We start from the raw sequence: 18,402 nt of genomic DNA on the forward strand, positions 1-18,402 counted from the left end.
CCGCCAATCGCTGCCCGCGCCCGAAGCCCGGCAGCCAATAGGAAGTCAGGGCTCCGCCCCTTCCCTCCCAGCCCTGCTTGGTTGAGGCGAGACTCCTCAGCGCGTGGGGCCTCGGCACCAACGTTGGGCGGGGACCGGCGGCACTGCGCATGCGTCGCAGAAGCCGGCTGAGGGCACATGCGTAGTATGCAGAGCGCAGGTGAGAACCGCGCATGTCCGCGCGTGCGCACAGTGAGAGGAATGCGGTGGGCATGCGCGCAAGCGCCGAGTAGCGGTTGAATGGCGGGGCGGGGGAGGCCTTGCCGCTCGCGTTCGGAGCCGTCAAGCTGCGGCTGGGCCCGTTCCGCAGGCGAGTGGCGAGGGAGAACCTGCTAGACTCCTGCAGGAGCTGGAGCCCCTTGGTGTGGGGCACGATGGGAGTCGTAGTCCCCTGCAGAACCCCCGCTCACGGTGCATCCTGGGAGATGTAGTCCCCCGTCTCGTCAGGGCCGGGCTGCGGCCCGGGGCGCCATGGGAGTTGTAGTCCAGCCCCAAGGCCTGATGAGGGCTGTAGTTTGTTGCTAGCCAGAGGCCTGCGTCGGCTGCTTCCTTGTTCTCCTCCTCCTCCCCAGGCCTGGAGCTCGAAGCGCCCCATGCCCCTTTGCGCGCAGGAGGCAAGGAAGGGTGCGCCTTAGGGGCTAACTAGATCCCAGAGCAGGAGGGGTCGCACAGCGAAACCTGCAGGGTGGGACCAAAGAGGATGGAGCTGTTTATTCTGGTTCGAATCCCAGTGTCAGATAAACTAGGATCTGTTCATAGTGGGGGCAGGTGGTAGAACAAGGAGCAATGGGCTCCAGTTGCAGCAAGGGAGGTTTAGGTTGGATTTTAGGAAGAACTTTCTCACGAGGAGGGCAGAATCATAGAAGACAAGGGCTGGAAGTGACATCTCCATCCTTGAAGGTGTTTAAGGCCTGAATCGGGATGATCTAGTTGGGGCTGGTCCTGCATTGAGCAGGGGGTTGGACTAGATGGTGGTTCTCAACCTTTTTTGTACCAGGACCCATTTGTAAACATCAATGGCTAGTCACGACCCAGTGCTCTTTGCTCCCAACCCACTTCCCCCAGGCCCCAGCCGCCTACTGCGTGGGGCAGGAAATAGCTGTGCGAGGTAGAGGAGGGGTGTGTGAGGCAGGGGTGGCCCCCAAGCAGCCCCTCACAGGCTGGAACTCTGCCTGCTTGCAAGGGAAAAGCCATGGTTTCCCACATTTTTAGGAGAATCCATTTTTAAAGTTTGTTCATGACCCGTTCATATATTCTTGCAACCCACTTTTGGGTCACAACCTACAGGTTAAAAACATTGGACTAGATATGACCTCCTGAGTTCCCTTCCCACCCTCATTTTCTGTGATTCTATGAAGTTTAAAGATAACCAGGAAGTTCTTTCTCACTCAGCGTGGGAGACAAGTGTGGAACAACCAGATGTGGGGGAAGCTGAAAGTGTGGCCAGACTCACAAAGGGATCGGACAAATTCTTGGAGGAAAGGGGCATCAGTAGGTATGGAGCTGGGGAGTGAGGGGCACAGTCTCTGAATCAGAACTTCCTAGGCCGTAAATGCTGGAGGCTGCAGGTGGGAGGAGAAAAATCTTGGTTATTCCTAGTCCACTCACCCTTTCAGCATTCGCTCTCTGTCATCATGTGTCATAGGAGACTGGGCAAAACAGATCTATGGCACCAAATGGCAATTCTTATGTGTAAAGCTTTTCTGTCTAAGAGCAGCCACCCTGAGGTCTAAATGCCTCATTTCACATGCTTCTCTTGCTATAATTTTCCCTATCACTGTGACCCTGTACATGAATGTTGCAATGACCTGACTGCAGTGCAAACAGAAGGTGCATTCTCGCCTGTATCCAGCCTCTTTCCTTTTAAACTATCTCAGCAGATAACCATGTTTTTTCCTTCTCCTTTGTAGTTACAAGCTTTGTTCCTACCCAGATAGAGGCAGACTCAAGCACTCAAGAAGAAGGACAGCATGGGATAAGTAGGTTGGGTGTGTTTATACTTTATTTACAAACCACAACTTAACTATCAGGCTGGAAGCTTTGCATGAGCATTGGCATTAATTCTCGCTGTGCCAAAATATACATTCGTACAGCACTTTGCACCATGGAGTTCCAGTCCATGACTGAGACTGTCAGAGCAGCATAAAGTATCAGGCCTTCAAATCTGGAAGGTCTTTTCAGAAGAGGAGTTACCCTACCAGTGGAAAAGCCCTTCCTACATTTACCTTTTTACCTCACTGGTATAGTGCAGTCATTCATTTATTTTTCAGACAGGCTGAAAAGCTCCTCTCAGATGTTGTATTCCTATCTCCCCAGTCCTGCAGCTCCTTGTAGTTATTTGTCGTGTAACACTAGTGTGCGCAGGCAGCTCTGAGAATGCAGTGCTGTGGGATTTCTCCTGCAGATCCTGCCTTTTCCTTTAGACAGAGGATGCAGGAAAAGGGTAGCTAAGCATCTGCTACATTAGCCACTAGTCAATCTCCCTGCTGGCAGGCTCAGCTGAACTTCTAAAGGACAGTGTGTGACATGGAGGCCCCTGTCCCATTTTGTAGCTGCAAATGTAATTTCTGAAGGAAGATCTGTGGCAGGGAGCTTTTAAGTAGATACAAAGTCCAGCCTCCAAGCATGGGGAGATGCTTAGATTGGCCTTTGTGGGGCATCTGGGGTTGAAAGGTGCTACAGGAGAGTCAGGGCTTGATGTTATAACTGTCATGGTGGAAAACACCCTGATGACCCCTTCTACCCACTTTTTCTCTGTTTCTCAGAAGACTCAGAGAACGTTGAACATCCTTCTGCGTCTTTTAAGCTGTTCCATCCTGCCAAGCCCTCCCCCAGCTTTCTTGAGCTTCCATTCACCCAGCGCAGGCCCATCCGGGGTCACCGCTGCATCCAGGCTGTAAGGCTGGGACACACACAATTCTGTAAGTGTCGGACCCATCCTGAATGCCGCTCATCACAGACCAAGCCCTTGGAATCCGGGGGCACATGGCAGTAGCCTTATGGGGTAGGGACTCTTCTCCTTGTACTAGCACTGAGATAACATAGAGTTTGGGTGATAATTAATTAACTAAAAATTAACTGCACATGCATTTGGGGTTCTGGTCCAAAAGTCTTTCTCCTCCTGTGAGTTCATTCTGCTTGGCACCAACCAACATGAGGAGAGGAGGCCCTTGGGGTCTGTCAGCATCAGTGGGTCTGGTATATCCATATCACTTGTGTCAGTATCAGGAAGAGAAAAGATCCCCCTCTGTAGCTGATACCTCTGTAAGGGCAAAGCTGGTTGTGGGTTACAGAGCTCTGTCTACATCATAGTCATGGTACCCATATGGCTGTGGCCAATGGGAAGCCTCAGCAGCTGGAATCAGTAGGACAGTTAATTAGCTCTTTGTGCAGGAAGAGGAGAGGAATAACTAACCCTCCGACCCCTTCTTCCGCAGCCCCCGACCATCAGCCACAAGAGTGCATGGGCCTGCTGGAATGCATGCACAACCATCTCCAGATTCAGACCAAGATGGTGCAGGCCCAGTTCAGTCTGTTAGAGGGGCTGCAGGAATCCTTAAGCCTGCTCCAGGCCACCTCAGAGCATAGGGGTAGGCAGCAGGACAACTCAGAGACTGGCCTGCAGGGCTTGACTTCCGCCTCCAAATGATGTGCCCAGGATGTGGTTGAGCTTGGAGTCCCATTTCTTCTTAGGTAGCCTCATCTCTGCTGCAGCTTCAGTGCCGGTGATCACCTCTAGAGCTCTTGAGACTGGGGTTCCCGTTGTGATGCCAAGCACCGGGGCTATGGCTGGAGCCAGTGCTTCTAATAAAGCTGTTGTAAACACATCCTGTGTGAGCTTTTCTCCTGCATGGCTTTCCACCCTTTTCTGTTCCCCTGTCTCTGGCTGCCACCATAGATAGATAGATAGATAGATAGATATGAATGTATATGGATGTATGGAAGTAGATAGGTAGCTGAGTTATGGATATAGTTGAGTATATATGGATGGATGGGGGTATATAGATAGCTGGATGGATGGGTTGGTGGATGGACGGATGGTTGAGTTACGGATATAGATGAGTATATATGGATATATGGGAGTAGGTAGTCAGTCAGACAGACAGACAGATAGATGGGAAGGAACTGGCCTTCATAATACATGTAGATGGATGGATGAATAGATGGATAGATAGCGTGTGACTTGTTCTCCTGCTGGAAAGGCCCATGCTGATTTGCTAGCCTAGCCCACAGCTTGTTCCCTAGCACCACCAGCCTGGTGGGCAGCGGGGGCCAGTGGGTTGCATCCAGTGGATCGTGGGGTCCCCATTCCACAGCGGTTGGGAAGGGCAGTTAGGGGCACCAGCACCTTTCCCTTGGCCAAGGCAGGGAGACAGGAAACCCCCATTGGCTGAACCAGAGGTCGGCTCACCTGTGACTCCAAAGGCGGTGACATGCCTGAAGGTGCGCTGCGTGGGGTGCAGTGGGCTCAGCCTGATTGAAACCCTGAGGGCGGCTGCATGAAGCAAGCAGGTCGTCCTGGATGCTGGAGAGGGTAGCATTTGGGCAGGGAGTCAGGGGTGACGATGCTGGCTGTGATCACAGATGCTGTGCTGCAGCGGGGAGATAACAGCGGCCTGGGCTGCGCAGTTGGTTGAGGGCAGGGGAAAGTTCCTGAGAAGGAGGGACTGGCTGGGCTTGGGGCTGCGAGCCGGGGCATGGCACCGTTCTAGGGTTCAGGCAGCGGGAGGTAGGGTAAGAAATGTCCCCTGTCTCCCACTTCCTCCCATTTCTGTTCACGGGATTTCATCTCTCCCCCCACCTCTGCCCTCCCCAGCCCGCAGCAGACCCCCGGTATGGGGCTGGCAGACTCTCTCTTGAACCTGGTGAGCTGGGCGGATCGGCTGGAGGGCTTGGTTTTGGCCTTGCTGCTGCTGCGTCTCACCAAGGCGCTGCTCAGAGTCACGGTGGTCATCGGCTTCCTGCTCTATATGATTGTCGCTGAGTGCAGCTGAGGGAGGAGGCAGCTTCCGCCCCTCTGCCTGGAGGTTGCAGAGAAGACACGGGCAGAGCAGGAGCAGACCTCAATGGAGGTGACTGAGGGAAAGGGATCACGGGCAGAGAAGGAAAGGTAGGGACTCTCCCTGGCTTCCTGCCTTATCCTCTGCTAGTGCCTTCTTCCTCCCTTTCTTTGGCACAACACTAACTCCAGGTGCATGTATTCAGGTTCCATATACAGTTCACTCCAGCTCCCTCACTCTAGAAAGGGAGGGACAGCAGCATTTATCCCATTTTACAGAAGAGAAAACTGAGGCACGAAGCAGCTGAAAGGGCCCAACACGCAGTGGATCGCTGGCAGAGCCTGGAGTAGAACCCAGGAGTCCTGAGTGCCCATCTCCAGCCCACACAGAGGGCCAAATCCTGGCAGGGCCCATACAGGGCCCAAGTCAGCCTGTAATCAAGGGTGACCAGGAGGTACAGCTGGATTTCTTGCACCCGCTGGGGTAGTCGGAGTGACCTCAGGTTTGCCTCCAAGTCCTTTGAATGGCAGCTGCCAGACGGCAGGGTACAATCGTCAGGTTTTCAACCTGTAACCTTTCATTTTGGGAACTGAAAAGCTGAGAACATCCATAGGAAGCGGAGGCAAAGAGTCTTGAGTGATCCCTTTTATGGACCTGCTGCAGAGTCGGGGGAGAAGCTGGACAAGCGCCGGAGCACGCGCTCCCTCGGGTGTCTTGGGAAGCTGACACTTTTTTGGGGAAAACATTGGTATGGACTGAGGGGGCAGGCAGCTGCCTTTACTGTTGCAGGGGGACATGACCTCTGCCTTGGACCTCTGAAGCATATTTTAACACCCTCTGTGGCAGCAGGACTTGACCACCACTGTCCCCCTGCTTTCCCCGCAGGTTCAGGAGTTATCCCGTCTGGCTGTGTCGGGGGTAACTGCGTAGTTTTAGCAGACTAGAGTCTCAACCTCTTGGGCCCAAGACCTCCTGCTTATATTCACGGGCCCCCTCAGACCCCATCATTAGACTCAAACCTCCTCATTAAAGTCAAGTCCCCCTTGTTAGAGTTGAGCCCCCCATTAGACTCAAGTCCCCCTCGTTATATTAGACTCTAGCCCCTCTTGTTAGATTCAAAGTCCCTTCATTAGACTCAAAACCCCCTTGTTAGACTCAAGACCCCCTTCATTAGATTCAAGCACCACCCCCCCCTTGTTAAATTCAAATCTCCCTCATTAGATTCAGGGCCCCCTTCATTAGGCTCCAGTCCCCTTCGTTAGATTGGAGGGCCCCCTCATTAGATTTGAGGCCTCTCTCATTAGAGTGAAGTCCTCCTTGTTAGACTTGATACCCCCTCCTTAGGCTCAAGTTCCTTGTGTTAGATTTGAGGCCCCCCTCATTAGACTCATGTCCCATTCATTAGATTCAAACTCCCCTCGGCTTGGACTAGAGGTCCCCTTGTTAGACTCAAGGTACCCCACACAAGGAGCGCTGGTGCGCAGGCGCGGAAGTCTCCCTCCGGGGACTACACTTCCCAGGGTGCCTCGGGGTCCGCACTTCCGGCGCGGCCGCTTCCGGGCGCTCAGCGCTGACTCCCGCTTCCGGTGGCGCGTGCGGCGAAGTGGGTAGGGGCGCCGGGCTGGGCCAAGCCGCGAGGTGAGTAAGCGGGGGAGGGGCGCCCTGGGGTGCAAGCGGGGTGTGGTCATAGCTCCCCCCTGGTTCTGGGAGTGCCCTGTGGGTGGGGGGCAGGGGTGTGAGTGGGGGAGGGATCCCCTGGGGTGCAAGGGTGGGCACTATGGGGGATGGGCAGGGGCGTGAGTTGGGTGGGGCGCCTTAGGGTGCAAGGGGAGGCCGGACGTGGGGGTCCGGCTCCCGCCCTGCTCTCCCCACCCCCCCATCCTGAGCTCTGCTCCTTGTCTCCTTTGCATTGAAACCCGTGCACAGAAACCGGTGCTCAGGCCTGAGGGCAGCAGCGTGGCCCTGGGGGGAGGGGGAGACGTGGGGGTGCCTGGGGACTCGCAGGGAGGGCTCGGCGGGGCACACGCAGTGCTGAAGAGGGGCAGGAAAGTTGCGGGGTGGGATTGCGGGGACACGCCAGCACCTGCTGGCTGCTGGACATGTGGCTGCGAGCAGGGAGCACTGGGGGGGCACCTCCCTTCTGCCGAGTCTGGTTGTGGGGAGCCCTATGGGGAGCTGGGCCTGTGACTGCAGGAGAACAGTAGCAGTGGGGAGGGGAGGGGAGGGGATGCTCTGAGCAAGCTCCTTTCTCCTGCCGCCCTTGAGTGCCCCGAGGTGCTGGGACTGTGGTCAGGGTTTGGTGCCAATTAGCGGCTGGATGTGGATACCTGTGGGCCAACTTGTGTGTGCATGAGAGGGGAAGAGAGCTCTCAAATCAAATGCATCTGAAACAGGCTCTGCTCCTAGCCTGATAGTAAGAAACAGACCCTTTAGCTACGTGCCCAATAAAATCTTTCCTCTTTCTTCTGGGCAGTTAGTTGTCAGGGTCAGCTGAGTCCTTTTGACCCTCGCAGACCTGTGTTTGGGCCCCGTGCAGGACAACAGGGTTGCGTGAAGCCATTTCTGCTGGATTTAGAAAGGGAGCACACGTGTGTCTGTTCTCTCCTCTCCTCCTGACGTCAGAGGGGCTTTTCCCTCCCTTGAAACCTAAAGCATTAACGAAGTGTATTTTCTCCTCCTTCCAGATGAAGCTATTTGTTCTTGCCGTGTGTGCCCTGCTGTCGGTTGCCCATAGCGAGGAGGGTGCCAGGCTGCTGGCCTCTAAGTCTCTGTTAAACAGATACGCCGTAGAGGGCAAAGATTTGACTCTGCAGTACAACATCTACAACGTGGGCTCCAGGTGAGACCCTGTGCTCTGGGGACTGCAAGGGCACCTGGCCCTTGCAGGGAGGTGGCTAGCACAAGGAGGGGAGAGGATTTTGAAGTGAAAATCTTCCTGCGTAACAGTTGGAGAAGCTGGGGCGGGGGCAGTACCCTCGGGAACAAGTTTTGGGAGAGGATGAATGTAGTACCAGAGATTTTCTGTTACTGTAGTTATGGCTGCCCTCTGCCTCTGAAGGCCTTGATCTCCTTGAGGTCCATCACCAGGCTCCTATGTAACCCCTTCCATCATGCCCTCTCCAAGGCTAGGGTGGGGGGAACAGTTCCTGTGATAAAAGGCTTGGAGAGTAACGAGGGGTCTCTTCAGAAGAGGGAGGCTAAGAGGTGCTTTGCAGGTCCTGATAGGAGCCCAGTGGGTCCCTGCATGTGGGGAGTGTGTTGGCATCCAGTACACATTGTAATGCTGTCCTCTTGCCTCTTTGATGCGACTCCATTCCATTTCTCCCTTCTCCAAAGCCATGTTTCAGTGCTCGGCTGTCAAGCCCCTGCTGCAGTCTTTCCTGCTGCCTCACCCTGGTCTCTGCCTGTCTCTCTCCTTGCTTTGACCTAACAACCATTCTGTCAGCATTTGCACAATACAGTGTGGAGAAGTGGCCCTGGGCCTGGAAGAAGGGCTCTACACTTATCCAGACTTGGTGTGGACAGCGCTCTCGAACTACAGGACCCCTGTGGTTAAGCTTTCTATACCTCCCTGCCTTGTTTCTCTGCAGTCTAAAAATTGGCAGAACCTGATCCCTTTCCAGCTGATTTAGAAGCCTTGAAATAGGTCCTAGTGAGTTTTACTGTGCCATTGCATTGCAAAGTAGAGCAGGACAGAAGATTGCTGGGACACTTACTCAATATATTCTCTAAGCTAAGCAGCAGAGAATTGGAGCTTGCTACAAGCTAAGCAGAAGGCCAGGGAACAAGGACAGTGTGGGGTGCAGTGAAGACTGATGCCCTTCTGCAGTGTGGGTATAAGTGACATCTGCTGTATCCCTTGTTGATCTCCCTTCCCTTTGTAAAGCGGCTTCTTGACTGTCTTGGTGCTTTCATGGTGTCCAGTCCCTCATGGCTCCTCTCAGCTTCGCCTGTGTCCATCTCCCATGTCTTGCATCAAACCCTGCATGCTATTCAGTCACCCACACTTAACTTACCTCCTCTCTTCCCCCACATTTATTTCCTGCCTCTGCCTTCCAAATGGATTCCACAAGCATTTCTGCAGCTAGGATGGATCCTTTCTCCCTGTGCAAAACAGTCAGTGTTGCCAGCATCACTAGTTTTGATGATGAACTACATACAGCCTGGGTGCTGTATGTATCATCTACATACAGCACCCAGGCTGTATGTAGATGATACAGCCTGGGTGCTGTATTTCACTGCTCTCTGTTGTGTTTAGTGCTGCTCTCGATGTGGAGCTCTCGGATGACTCCTTCCCCCCAGAAGACTTCGGCATCGTCTCTGGGATGCTCAGTGTCAAGTGGGACAGAATCGCACCGTATCCTTTTGTTGGGAAACGAGATCCTTTTCCTACAGGCTTTGACCTTGCCTTTGCATGCCTCACCTCTTGCGTAGCTTTCCTGTTCCACAGCACTTTCAACCATGTGTGTCATCCTTAAGATAAGGGCAGCTCTCCCCTCCCAAGGAGGTGCTGTGTTAACAAGATCTGGTTCTTATGTCCTAGCCCCTCCCCATCAAACTCCATTCATCTGCTGGGGTAGCTGGAATGGGGGAGTTAGCCCTGTGAGCGGCTGACTCAGTGGTTGCAGATAGCTCAGATCTCTACTTGGACCCCTATTCTGAATCACTGTATTTCCCACCTCCCCCTCCCGTGATAAAATACGTCTTGTTTCTTTAACCACCTGCTTTTCCAGAGCTAGCAACGTCTCTCACACCGTTGTCTTGAGGCCCCTCAAAGCTGGCTACTTCAACTTCACCTCTGCCACCATCGCGTACCTCGCGCAGGAGGGTGGGCAGGTTGTGGTGAGTGGCTGTTGTTTTCTTAGGCACTTAACTGTGGTCAGGAAGAGTCCACAGACGGTCAGGCAGTGGCCATTCTGTCTTGGTCCTACAGTGCTCTCCATGGGGTGGCTACAGTGATGAGGACCAGCAGGCAAACCCTCTGTCTCTTGCCCTTTCAGATTGGCTTCACCAGCGCGCCTGGGCAGGGGGGAATCCTGGCACAGAGAGAGTTTGACAGGAGGTTTTCCCCTCACTTTGTAAGTAACCATTAAGCTTGCTGATCCATGTTCCCCTGAGCTGCACTGCAGGTGCTTGACGGTTCAGTTTTCTGCCTTTGTGGTGGCACTGGGAATGAAAGCCAATTCCTGAATTTCAGCTGCTTAAAGAGTTTTCTTAGCTCATCCCAGGCTCTTGCTGCTGAATCTGACAAGAGGAACAAAAAAAAAAATCATTCTTTCTTGCTGGGCTCGGGTCTAGGAATGAGCTCACGCTGTAGGGTCGCATCAGCTTGCTTGTGGCTTGGCTGTAAGGCTCTCATGGCTCAGCTGTTGGTCCGTCTCGCCCCTTTCTGATTCTCTCTCCCTCCTGCAGCTGGACTGGGCAGCTTTCGGCGTGATGACGCTTCCATCCATCGGGATCCCTCTGCTGCTGTGGTACTCGAGCAAGAGAAAGTACGACACCCCCAAGACCAAAAAGAACTGAGCAAAACAGAATGCAGCCGCTGCCGCCCCTGAGCTAAGGAGAGAACCGAACTTAACCCCACAGAGCAATGCAGGTGTATTCGGCATAGGGGCATCTCCCTTCCATAGCACTGTCTGGGCTAGTACTTCAGTCCTGACGAATCCTTGTGGCAGCTGACACATTGCCTTCTCATCCTTTCTGAAACCTTTCTCAGCAGACCCGGAGCAAAGCTGACCCCAGTTCTCTTGTAACGCCGTTGTGGCGACTGCAGTGTCAGCATGTTAACAATGCCCAGCAGATCTTGCTTGTGGGGGGTGCTTTTGACAGCTTCTTTGTGGCATCAGTGCTGTCTGCTTAGTGCCTGTCTTATCTGCAACCCAGTGGTGTCCTGCCACGCTCATCCTGAACCCTAATTCAGCCCAATTCCTCTCTGTCATTCTTCAGAGAGCTGCAGGTTTCTCATCATTCGATGCCATTGACTTGATCTTCTCATTGATGTCTTGATACCTGGAATTGAGACCTCCCTTCTGTTAAATCCCTACAAATGCCAGGCCCTTTCCATCAAATGGGGGCAGAGAGGGGGAGCTCCTACCCAGAAGGATGCCCAGCTGCTGTCCAGGGACTGCTGGAAGCCCTGCTGTATTTCAGCAAGCAGTTGACTGGTTCCTTGATGTTTCTCTGATTACTCTGCTAAGGGTTGAGATGCGTGTTGACTGCCTGCCTGGAGGGTTTTGTAATAAAATGAACACCACAAAATGATCCTTGCTCTTGCTAGTGATTCTCAGTATCTGACTGCTCTGGGGGCTGGCAATAGGGCTGATGTACATTCACTGGTTGAAAAGGGGTGTTTGGGGCACTGTCACCCAAACAGCTGTTAGACTGTACAGCAAAACCTTGGCTTCAGTAGGAAGAGCCAGCTGTCTGTCCCTATGCATAGGGAGCTCCTGCTATCACCATCCGATATCTAGTGTGAATGAAGCCAGGTGACACTGAGTTTCAGCATGTTTAAAAGCAGGCAGGCCAGCTAAAGAGCTTGTATGCTAGACAGATGCAGCATGGATATTCTCTGCATGAAGATTGTGAACACCTGGCTTTCCATAGTACTGTAGATTTGGAGGGGCAGGGGGGATAATGGTTTCATTGCCTGCCCTGGGGGTGTATGCTAATGTCCCAGCCTCTGTCTCATGAGTCTTTCTCAGCTCTGTAGCGTGACATCTTTCCCATATTTCCTCTCCACTTCTGATCAGTGTAGGGTGCTGAGATCTTCCCCAGCCTCTGTTCATCCTTTCTCACTGGGCTTACAGGTTTTGACAAATATCCTTGGTCACAATATTCTCTGGGTGCTGGTTTTAATTCCCATGCGTTCACAGCAGGAGTCTCTTTGTAAGAGCAGGGGACTTTTCGTAAGACCTGTGTGTTGAAGCCTCCACCTCTTAGCAAATCTCTGGTGGCTCAAACCATCTGCAGAAGGCTCAGCTGGTCCTGTGGGGCCTGATCCCGCCCTCATAATCCATGTCCATGCCTCAGCACTTCGCCTGCAGCCAAGTGGCTCTTCACAAGCTAATTACCAGGCCCCTTTCTAGAGCTGGCCAATGCCTTGCCTGGGTGTGGGTACAGGAGACTGGCAAACTCAGCTCTGAGCTTGCAAGGCACAGGGCAGTGATTCTTTAGGCTGCCCCAGGGGCATGATTCGCATACATGCACCATTGTTGCTTCTGCCAGTCCCTGCTCCACAATGCATGCATGTTCCAGCTGCCCCCATGGCAGTCACGCATGGCTTTGTGGCCTGCCAACACCTGTGGGAACAAATCCTTTTCAGTTTAGTTGGTGGGGAAACTGAGGCACGTGGCACAGAAGAGACTTGCCCACAACTCTGGGACTTGATACCCTGGGAAAAATTCTGGTCTCTTGATTTACCTGAACCAGAAGCCGCTTCCTTCCTTCCTCGTCCTAGTCCCCATGCAGAGCAGCAGGGTGCAGACCTGTTCACCAACCTCCTCTCGTCATCCAAGAATTCAGTGTTGGTGGCTGCGGCTCCCAGTGCTGCTTGCTGCAAACACTGCGGCTTTGTTGGAGAATAATGTTTCCCAGCCTAGATTCCTCACCCCCTCATCCCAACCTTCATAGCCACCGGCTTCACCCTTTGTTTTGCCTGACGACTGTTGCAACGAGCAGGATTACGGAGACCCGGCAAGGGGAACGTGGAACAAAAGGGGGTCTGTGAAGGGCCCCTCGGAGTTGCTGAAACAGGTCTGACAGGTGCATCCTACTTCTCCAGGTGGGATTGCTCTGTCCTCGTTGCTCTCCTGTCTCACTCCAGCTGGAAGGGAGCTTTTCGGGGGCTCGGTTGGAGGACTGGACCTCATAGCTGGCACCGCCTCTCCTGTCCCTGCACGGCCTTCAAGAGGATAGACGGCATGCAGGCAGGTGAGGGGCAGGCGGGGGATCTCTATAGCCTGTGCTTCATCTCCTGCCTCTTGGGTTTCTCTGGGGACATCTCGGAGGGTGACAGAGAGGGGAGCCTCACGGGACCTGATCTCGGGGCAAAAAGACATCCTTTGTGGCATCAGGGGTGGGGCTGGCAGGGCTGTCTGGGCTCCATCTAGCCCAACCCCCTGCTCTGGGTGCGATCATCCCTGACAAACACATAACATGCTGTTAAAAACCTTCAGCAACTGATTCCTCAGCCTCCCTAGAGCATCTGTCCTGATCCTGGACTGTCTCCCTAACGCGCAGCCCAGATCTGCCCGGTTGCAATGGAAGGCCATTTTTCTCATTCTGTGCCCTGCGGGCATAGAGAACTACCTCCACCTTATTATTAACCCTGGGGTTAATCAGATCTCTACAATAATAGTACTGCTGCTGCGGCTGGGTTGTGTCTATTGCAACCTTTCTAGGAGCCCTGGGCACAGACAGTCCCCCGCCCTGTGATGTGAGAGCTGCAGGGAGCAGAACAAACGCACATGGTTTTAGATCTAAACGGCCTCAAAATATTCATATGACTTTTTCATCGCTGCCTCCCCCCGTTTGCTGTGTTTCTCTCCTAAGGATCATTAGCTTTTCATGGTGCGTAGGTTTGTCCTCACAGTGCATCTGGCGCTATCGGCAGCAGCTGCAGGGTTAACCTTGCTGTGTTTTGGAGCCACCTGCAAGTCCAAGGTGTGGGCAGGGTGAAAGCCAGGGCCTGAGTCATTGCTACAGCCACTGCTGGCTCCATTGCCCAACCCTGGCTGCACCCAGAGGCTGTGTCCTGTCTGGGGTAGGGCCAGGGGGAGCGCCTCGCCTCTGGTGCCCCTTGCAGCCACTGCTCGCCCTCTTCTGAGCTGAGCTGAGGCAAAGCGATGTGGTTTCCCAGCCCTGTGTGCTGGCAACCTCTGAGCACCACCACCTTCCTTCCCACATCTACAGCAGCCAGCCTCTAAGTCAGCTGGAACCAACCTTTTTGGCTGACATGCCATAAATTAAACTGTGCTCCCTCTTCAAATGTCAGTCTGATCCCCTTCTGCTTTCTGCTCTCCGGCCTATCTGCCTACCCCATCCCTGAACTGCCATGTGCCCCACATGCAAGCAGCCTGTGCCACTTGTGCCATACGTGCTGTGGCTTGGCGGGGGGGTGGGGGTGGGAATGGTTCTGCTCCAGGTCTCAGATCTGCAGGAAGAACCCAAGTGTCTGGCCTTCATCTCCCCCTGTTTCAGTGTGTGCAGCCTCCTACCCTGGATGTCCCCCTAAGCCAAGGGTGGGCAAAATGTGGCCCGCCAGGCCATTCTATCTTGCCCGCGGGCCCCCCTAAAAAATTTAGAAAAGTAATATTTATCTGCCCCTGGCTGCCTATCACGTGGCCCTCGATGGCTTGCCAAAACTCAGTAAGCGGCCGTCTGTCCAAAATAATTGCCCCCCCCCCGCCCTAAGCTGTCCTCCTGCTGTGGGGATCCTGCTTTGGTGCTTTCAGGGATCCCTGTTCCCACCTGGGCTCCGTCCAGACCAGGCAGCTACTGCAGGGGGATGCTTTGTGCCCGAGAGCCCTGCTTATTTCCCTCTGTGGAGTGGCCCCTTGGGCAGCATGGTGCCCTGCTTACCAGGTCTGAATCCCTCTGCTGCCTCCCCCCTTTAGCACCTCTCATCAGTGATCCACCTGGGAAGCTGAGTCAGATCTAGGCTGGGGTGCTATCAGGGTAGTACTGAGCCTGGTTCTCTGGGAGAGGGTGGTCCAGAAGGATCATGGCCCTCTTCCATGGGGGAAGCCGGCATGGAGATAAAGGGCTGAGCTTTCAGCCTCAGAGCCACTGGGCCCACTGGCCAGCCGCCTCTGCCCCTGGACCCTCGGCTGGGTGGGTACCATGGGGATGTGCTAGCACCCAGGTGCAGCTGGGATGTGAAGGGGCCCGGGAGAATTTGGGAGGAGGGTGAAAAGCTGGGTCCTGCCACTGCAGGGCAAAGGGTTAAGAGGCAGGAGGTGCTGATTAGCCGAGCAGTTCCGGCTGGAAGGAGGCGGGGAGGGGAGGGCAGAAGGAGGTGAGAGGCACCCACAAGTTTGGAACAGTGGCTGCTCCGGGGAGCCTGGGACCAGGATCTGGGAGAGCTGCAGCCTGGCCTGCAGACACGGGGGTTGTGATTGCACCTCCCCGTGAGCCCCTAGCTCTGCCTAAGAAGTCCCATGGGAGCTGCCCTCCCACTCTGCAGGTACAGCCTCTAGCAGTCTTCCAGGTGCCAGCAGGTGCCATCAACCCTGCTTGGAGCCAGTGCTGATCTGGGGGTGCCTGGCTCCTGTACTCTCTTTGGGCTGGGGGCGTTGGATTGCGATGGGCTTCTTCCTCCCCTTTGCCCCTGTGGCTGTTCTGGAAAGAGATGTAAAGTGTGGCCTGTGCAAGGCGCTGGCAGGGAGTGGCTGTGTGGGCAGGGGCGTGTTCTGGCTGGGACTCCTGGGTTCTTTTTTCTGTCCGGATTGCGGTGTGGGGGGTTGAATGGGGGGCACTGGGGGTGCCGGGACTCCTGGGTTTCATGCCCAGAGCAAGGGGAAGGAGGGGTGTTATCCAGGGGGCAGAATCTCTCTGCCACAGAACGGCTGCGGGATGGCGAGCATGTGGCTCCATCTCTCTGTGACTCCGTTTCCCTGTCTCTGGGACTTGGCACAGCCACGGGAAGGGATGGGCAGTGAGTGTTTGCCATCACCGTAGGTTTGCCCAGGGCTGCAAGACTCTTGTGGGCACATACCCAGTCTGCAGAACTGCTCCATTTTGGCTGAGGTTGAGATACCCCAATTTTGGGTGCATGTGGGAGGCAGGCGGGCTCTTCGACCACCTCTGTCTTGGGGTGGACACATCCTTGCTGTTACAAAAGAGCTCCCTTCTCAACCAGCTATGTCCATGCTGGGGCAGCCCAGGTGATGTGGATTCACCAGCAGCAGCTCCCTGGTCCTTATCTTCCTCCCATCTACTGTGTTAAGCAGAGAGCACTTTTCTGCCACAAGCCTGGCTCCCAGAAGAGCCAGGCAGACCCCAGGCCCCTGGCAGAGACCAGGGCTGGGATGTGGGGTCTTGGCTGCAGCCCCCTGGGGGGCAAGGGCTACAGCTAAGCTGGCTTTGCCCAAATCTGCAATTCCTCAGCTCTTGACAAGTCCTAAGGCCCCAAACAGGTGCAGACTCAACCCTGCCTTCCCCCAGCCTCTGACTTTCTGCCCCAAAATAATTTCTCCCCCCTCCCCAGAGAGCAAAGCTGCATCTCAGGCAGTCAGCACAGGGAAGGGCTCGGTGGGTTTGGGTTCACATGAGCGTGTGCAGCAGGGGTGGGGGCAGATGCTGGGATGGGCTATTCTCTGCAAACCCTCACTGTGACTGGGTGAGCGGGGATTAGAGCCCTCCTGTAAAAAAACATCATGTTCAGACCCTGCTAACGGGGGCTGCATCTGATGCTTGAGGGGCGGGGGGTCTCCGGTGGGAACTCCTGTGGAAAGACTCCCACCGGTTTTCATGGGCTTTGGAGTGGAGTCTTTAAGCCCAGACCTGCCCCCCACCCAGGCCACGACTCTCTTTTGGCTGCCCTGACCAGGCCCAGCATTTGGGGTGACTATCACAGTCACTGTTACTGCCATTGCCATTGATGCTCTTGCTATTATTTTCAGTTCATTACATTGATATCCCAGAAAGGCTCAGAGCTGGCTCAACACAACAGCAGTAAGTTCCCCTGATGATCCCCCAAAATCATGCCACCCAGCCCCACTTCTCTGCCTATCCCTCTGGATGGGTGCCCTATAGAGAAAAGTGAGATACTGAAGCCGCCTTACAGTGAGTTCAGATAGCGAGTCATCTCTGCTCTGGAGCTGGCTCAGCTGACGCGATGACGTGCATTATTTATATTTTTTAAAAGGCAATTTGTTCCCTTGATCTTAGGAGATGCCTAGTACTTTCAAGGGCTGGGACCTACCCAGAAGGAATCTACTGTGAATTTAGCAATGCAGTTACTCCATTTATACTAGGATAGTTGAGTCCTCCCCTTGTCTGGCCCCATGTAAAGCACCCTTGTAACACTATAGCTCTGCATGCAATGGCTGTGGCTCCATGGGACTGGTTCCTGCAGCACCATTACCCAAGGCAGAGAGGATCTCAGCTTTATTGTCCTGACCCCGGTGCACTGGGACAGCCTGGGGCCCTGGAGTTTTATACAGCTTGGCACTGGAGGTGGAAGAGATGGCCGTACCTCCTGGGAGGTTGTTTGGACAGGGGGTGTGGCGCCCTGCAGGTGCGTGTGCTGTGTCATACCATGTTACGTGTCCAGTCTCCAGCCCCTGGAAAACACCTATGGCAGGGAGGGGCACTTGTCTTTGGCTCTTAGTGGGGGACATTTGGGTTTGGAGCTGGGCTGCTGGCTCAGGTGGGGGTGCTGTGTACCCCTGTACACAGGGTCTGCACCCATCAGAGCTCAAGTCTTCTTAGCTGCCGGGTGGGGATTAATCTGAGCATTGGAGTCCCACGGGGCTCTGAAGTTCCCCCCTTATGGGGCACTGGGCTCATTTCCCACCCACACTGGAGATTTCCCACAGGCTGGGCTGGCCACTTCAGACTCGGCGCGAGTCCAAGATCAGCAAACAGCCCCATTTTGCTGGTGCCCATCCCAGGTTGGCTGGCCACAGGGCCTTTCCCCTGCTGGTGGACCCTAGCAGTGGGGCTGGGGGCATGGAGCATCCCCGGGGACACAGAAGGCAGGAAGCGGAGTGCTGCGGGGACAGCCCCTGCCACTTTCTGGGTGGCATTGTTGCAGCTGGGCAGTGCTATGCATTCTTTGTGAGTGAGGCATGGACTGGGGCAGGGCAGGATGCAGGTCCCAGCACCCACCCAGCACCAGCTATGGCAGGGGATCTGGGCAGCATCTCTGACTGGCTCTGCTCTGCACACAGAGGGCTCAGGTGGGAGCTCGTACCCCTGCCTGCTACCCCCTGACCCCTTTAAGCACATGAGCCAGTGCCTTCCAGCCTGGTGGACTTTCCATCTGTTCAAAAACAGGGTAGATGTATCCAAACAGAGGTGTCTCTGTGTTGCTGACTCCTGCCATCTCTGGCCAGTCTGGCGATACCCAGTATGATGTTTTTTCCCCTCCAAGCCCCAGCTCCAGGAGTCAGGTGATTATGGGGACAGGCTGAAATCTCAGCTCTTAGCTGGGTTCGTTAAAGTCAGTTTTTGGCTGTGCCGGTCAGAGCATGGCCTCTGGCAGGGGAAGCTTAGGCGCATGATACGCAAGATCTCATGATTTTTTCCAAGAGCCTTATGACATCTTGGTATGGCCGGCTGGCCGCCAGGAGCTTGGGTCGGGGTGCCAGACACCACCTCAAATACAGGGTGGGGAGGCAGCAGGGCCTTGGGCAATGTC

General features: G+C 54.7%; 3 protein-coding genes across 10 annotated transcripts in view; all 3 read left to right on the forward strand.

Annotated features, from left to right (window-relative positions):
• Positions 1-22: 22 nt before the first annotated feature.
• Positions 23-4,400, forward strand: TSACC (TSSK6 activating cochaperone). Of its 7 annotated transcripts, none has more exons than XM_014524608.2 (5): positions 210-245; positions 1,432-1,534; positions 1,950-2,018; positions 2,805-2,960; positions 3,477-4,387. In XM_014524608.2, exons 1-5 carry the CDS (start codon positions 213-215, stop codon positions 3,686-3,688), a joined length of 573 nt encoding a protein of 190 aa, XP_014380094.1. In that variant the 5' UTR covers positions 210-212; the 3' UTR covers positions 3,689-4,387. The 7 variants fall into 7 exon arrangements, with proteins under 7 accessions (XP_006033547.1, XP_014380094.1, XP_025071081.1 ...); XM_025215295.1 differs by lacking the exon at positions 210-245 and adding an exon at positions 357-450 and having other exon boundaries at positions 3,477-4,385; XM_025215294.1 differs by lacking the exon at positions 210-245 and adding an exon at positions 805-939 and having other exon boundaries at positions 2,808-2,960; positions 3,477-4,400.
• A 2,130-nt stretch (positions 4,401-6,530) lies between these two features.
• Positions 6,531-11,300, forward strand: SSR2 (signal sequence receptor subunit 2). Of its 2 annotated transcripts, XM_006033486.3 has the most exons (6): positions 6,532-6,677; positions 7,724-7,878; positions 9,298-9,396; positions 9,773-9,881; positions 10,040-10,117; positions 10,452-11,300. In XM_006033486.3, the coding sequence occupies exons 2-6, from the start codon at positions 7,724-7,726 to the stop codon at positions 10,560-10,562; spliced, it is 552 nt and encodes a 183-aa protein (XP_006033548.1). In that variant the 5' UTR covers positions 6,532-6,677; the 3' UTR covers positions 10,563-11,300. The 2 variants fall into 2 exon arrangements, with proteins under 2 accessions (XP_025071082.1, XP_006033548.1); XM_025215297.1 differs by lacking the exon at positions 10,040-10,117 and having other exon boundaries at positions 6,531-6,677.
• A 1,431-nt stretch (positions 11,301-12,731) lies between these two features.
• Positions 12,732-18,402, forward strand: part of ARHGEF2 (Rho/Rac guanine nucleotide exchange factor 2) — a 61,985-nt gene continuing 56,314 nt past the window's right edge. Inside the window, exon 1 of the mRNA XM_025215281.1 lies at positions 12,732-12,968. Coding sequence (XP_025071066.1) covers positions 12,959-12,968 — 10 coding nt within the window. The 5' untranslated portion in view covers positions 12,732-12,958. The remainder of the gene's footprint in view (positions 12,969-18,402) is intronic.

Source organism: Alligator sinensis, unplaced genomic scaffold, assembly GCF_000455745.1.
Source record: "Alligator sinensis unplaced genomic scaffold, ASM45574v1 scaffold735_1, whole genome shotgun sequence".
Lineage (NCBI taxonomy): Eukaryota > Metazoa > Chordata > Crocodylia > Alligatoridae > Alligator > Alligator sinensis.

Coding starts and splice junctions, on each gene's coding strand:
- TSACC (XM_025215294.1), top strand. CDS start 826: ATGGGCTCCAGTTGCAGCAAGGGAGGTTTAGGTTGGATTTTAGGAAGA. Junction 1,535..1,949: donor GAGGAAAGGGGCATCAGTAG/GTATGGAGCTGG, acceptor TCTCCTTTGTAG/TTACAAGCTTTGTTCCTACC. Junction 2,019..2,807: donor AGAAGGACAGCATGGGATAA/GTAGGTTGGGTG, acceptor GTTTCTCAGAAG/ACTCAGAGAACGTTGAACAT.
- SSR2 (XM_006033486.3), top strand. CDS start 7,724: ATGAAGCTATTTGTTCTTGCCGTGTGTGCCCTGCTGTCGGTTGCCCAT. Junction 7,879..9,297: donor ATCTACAACGTGGGCTCCAG/GTGAGACCCTGT, acceptor TGTTGTGTTTAG/TGCTGCTCTCGATGTGGAGC. Junction 9,397..9,772: donor AAGTGGGACAGAATCGCACC/GTATCCTTTTGT, acceptor CTGCTTTTCCAG/AGCTAGCAACGTCTCTCACA.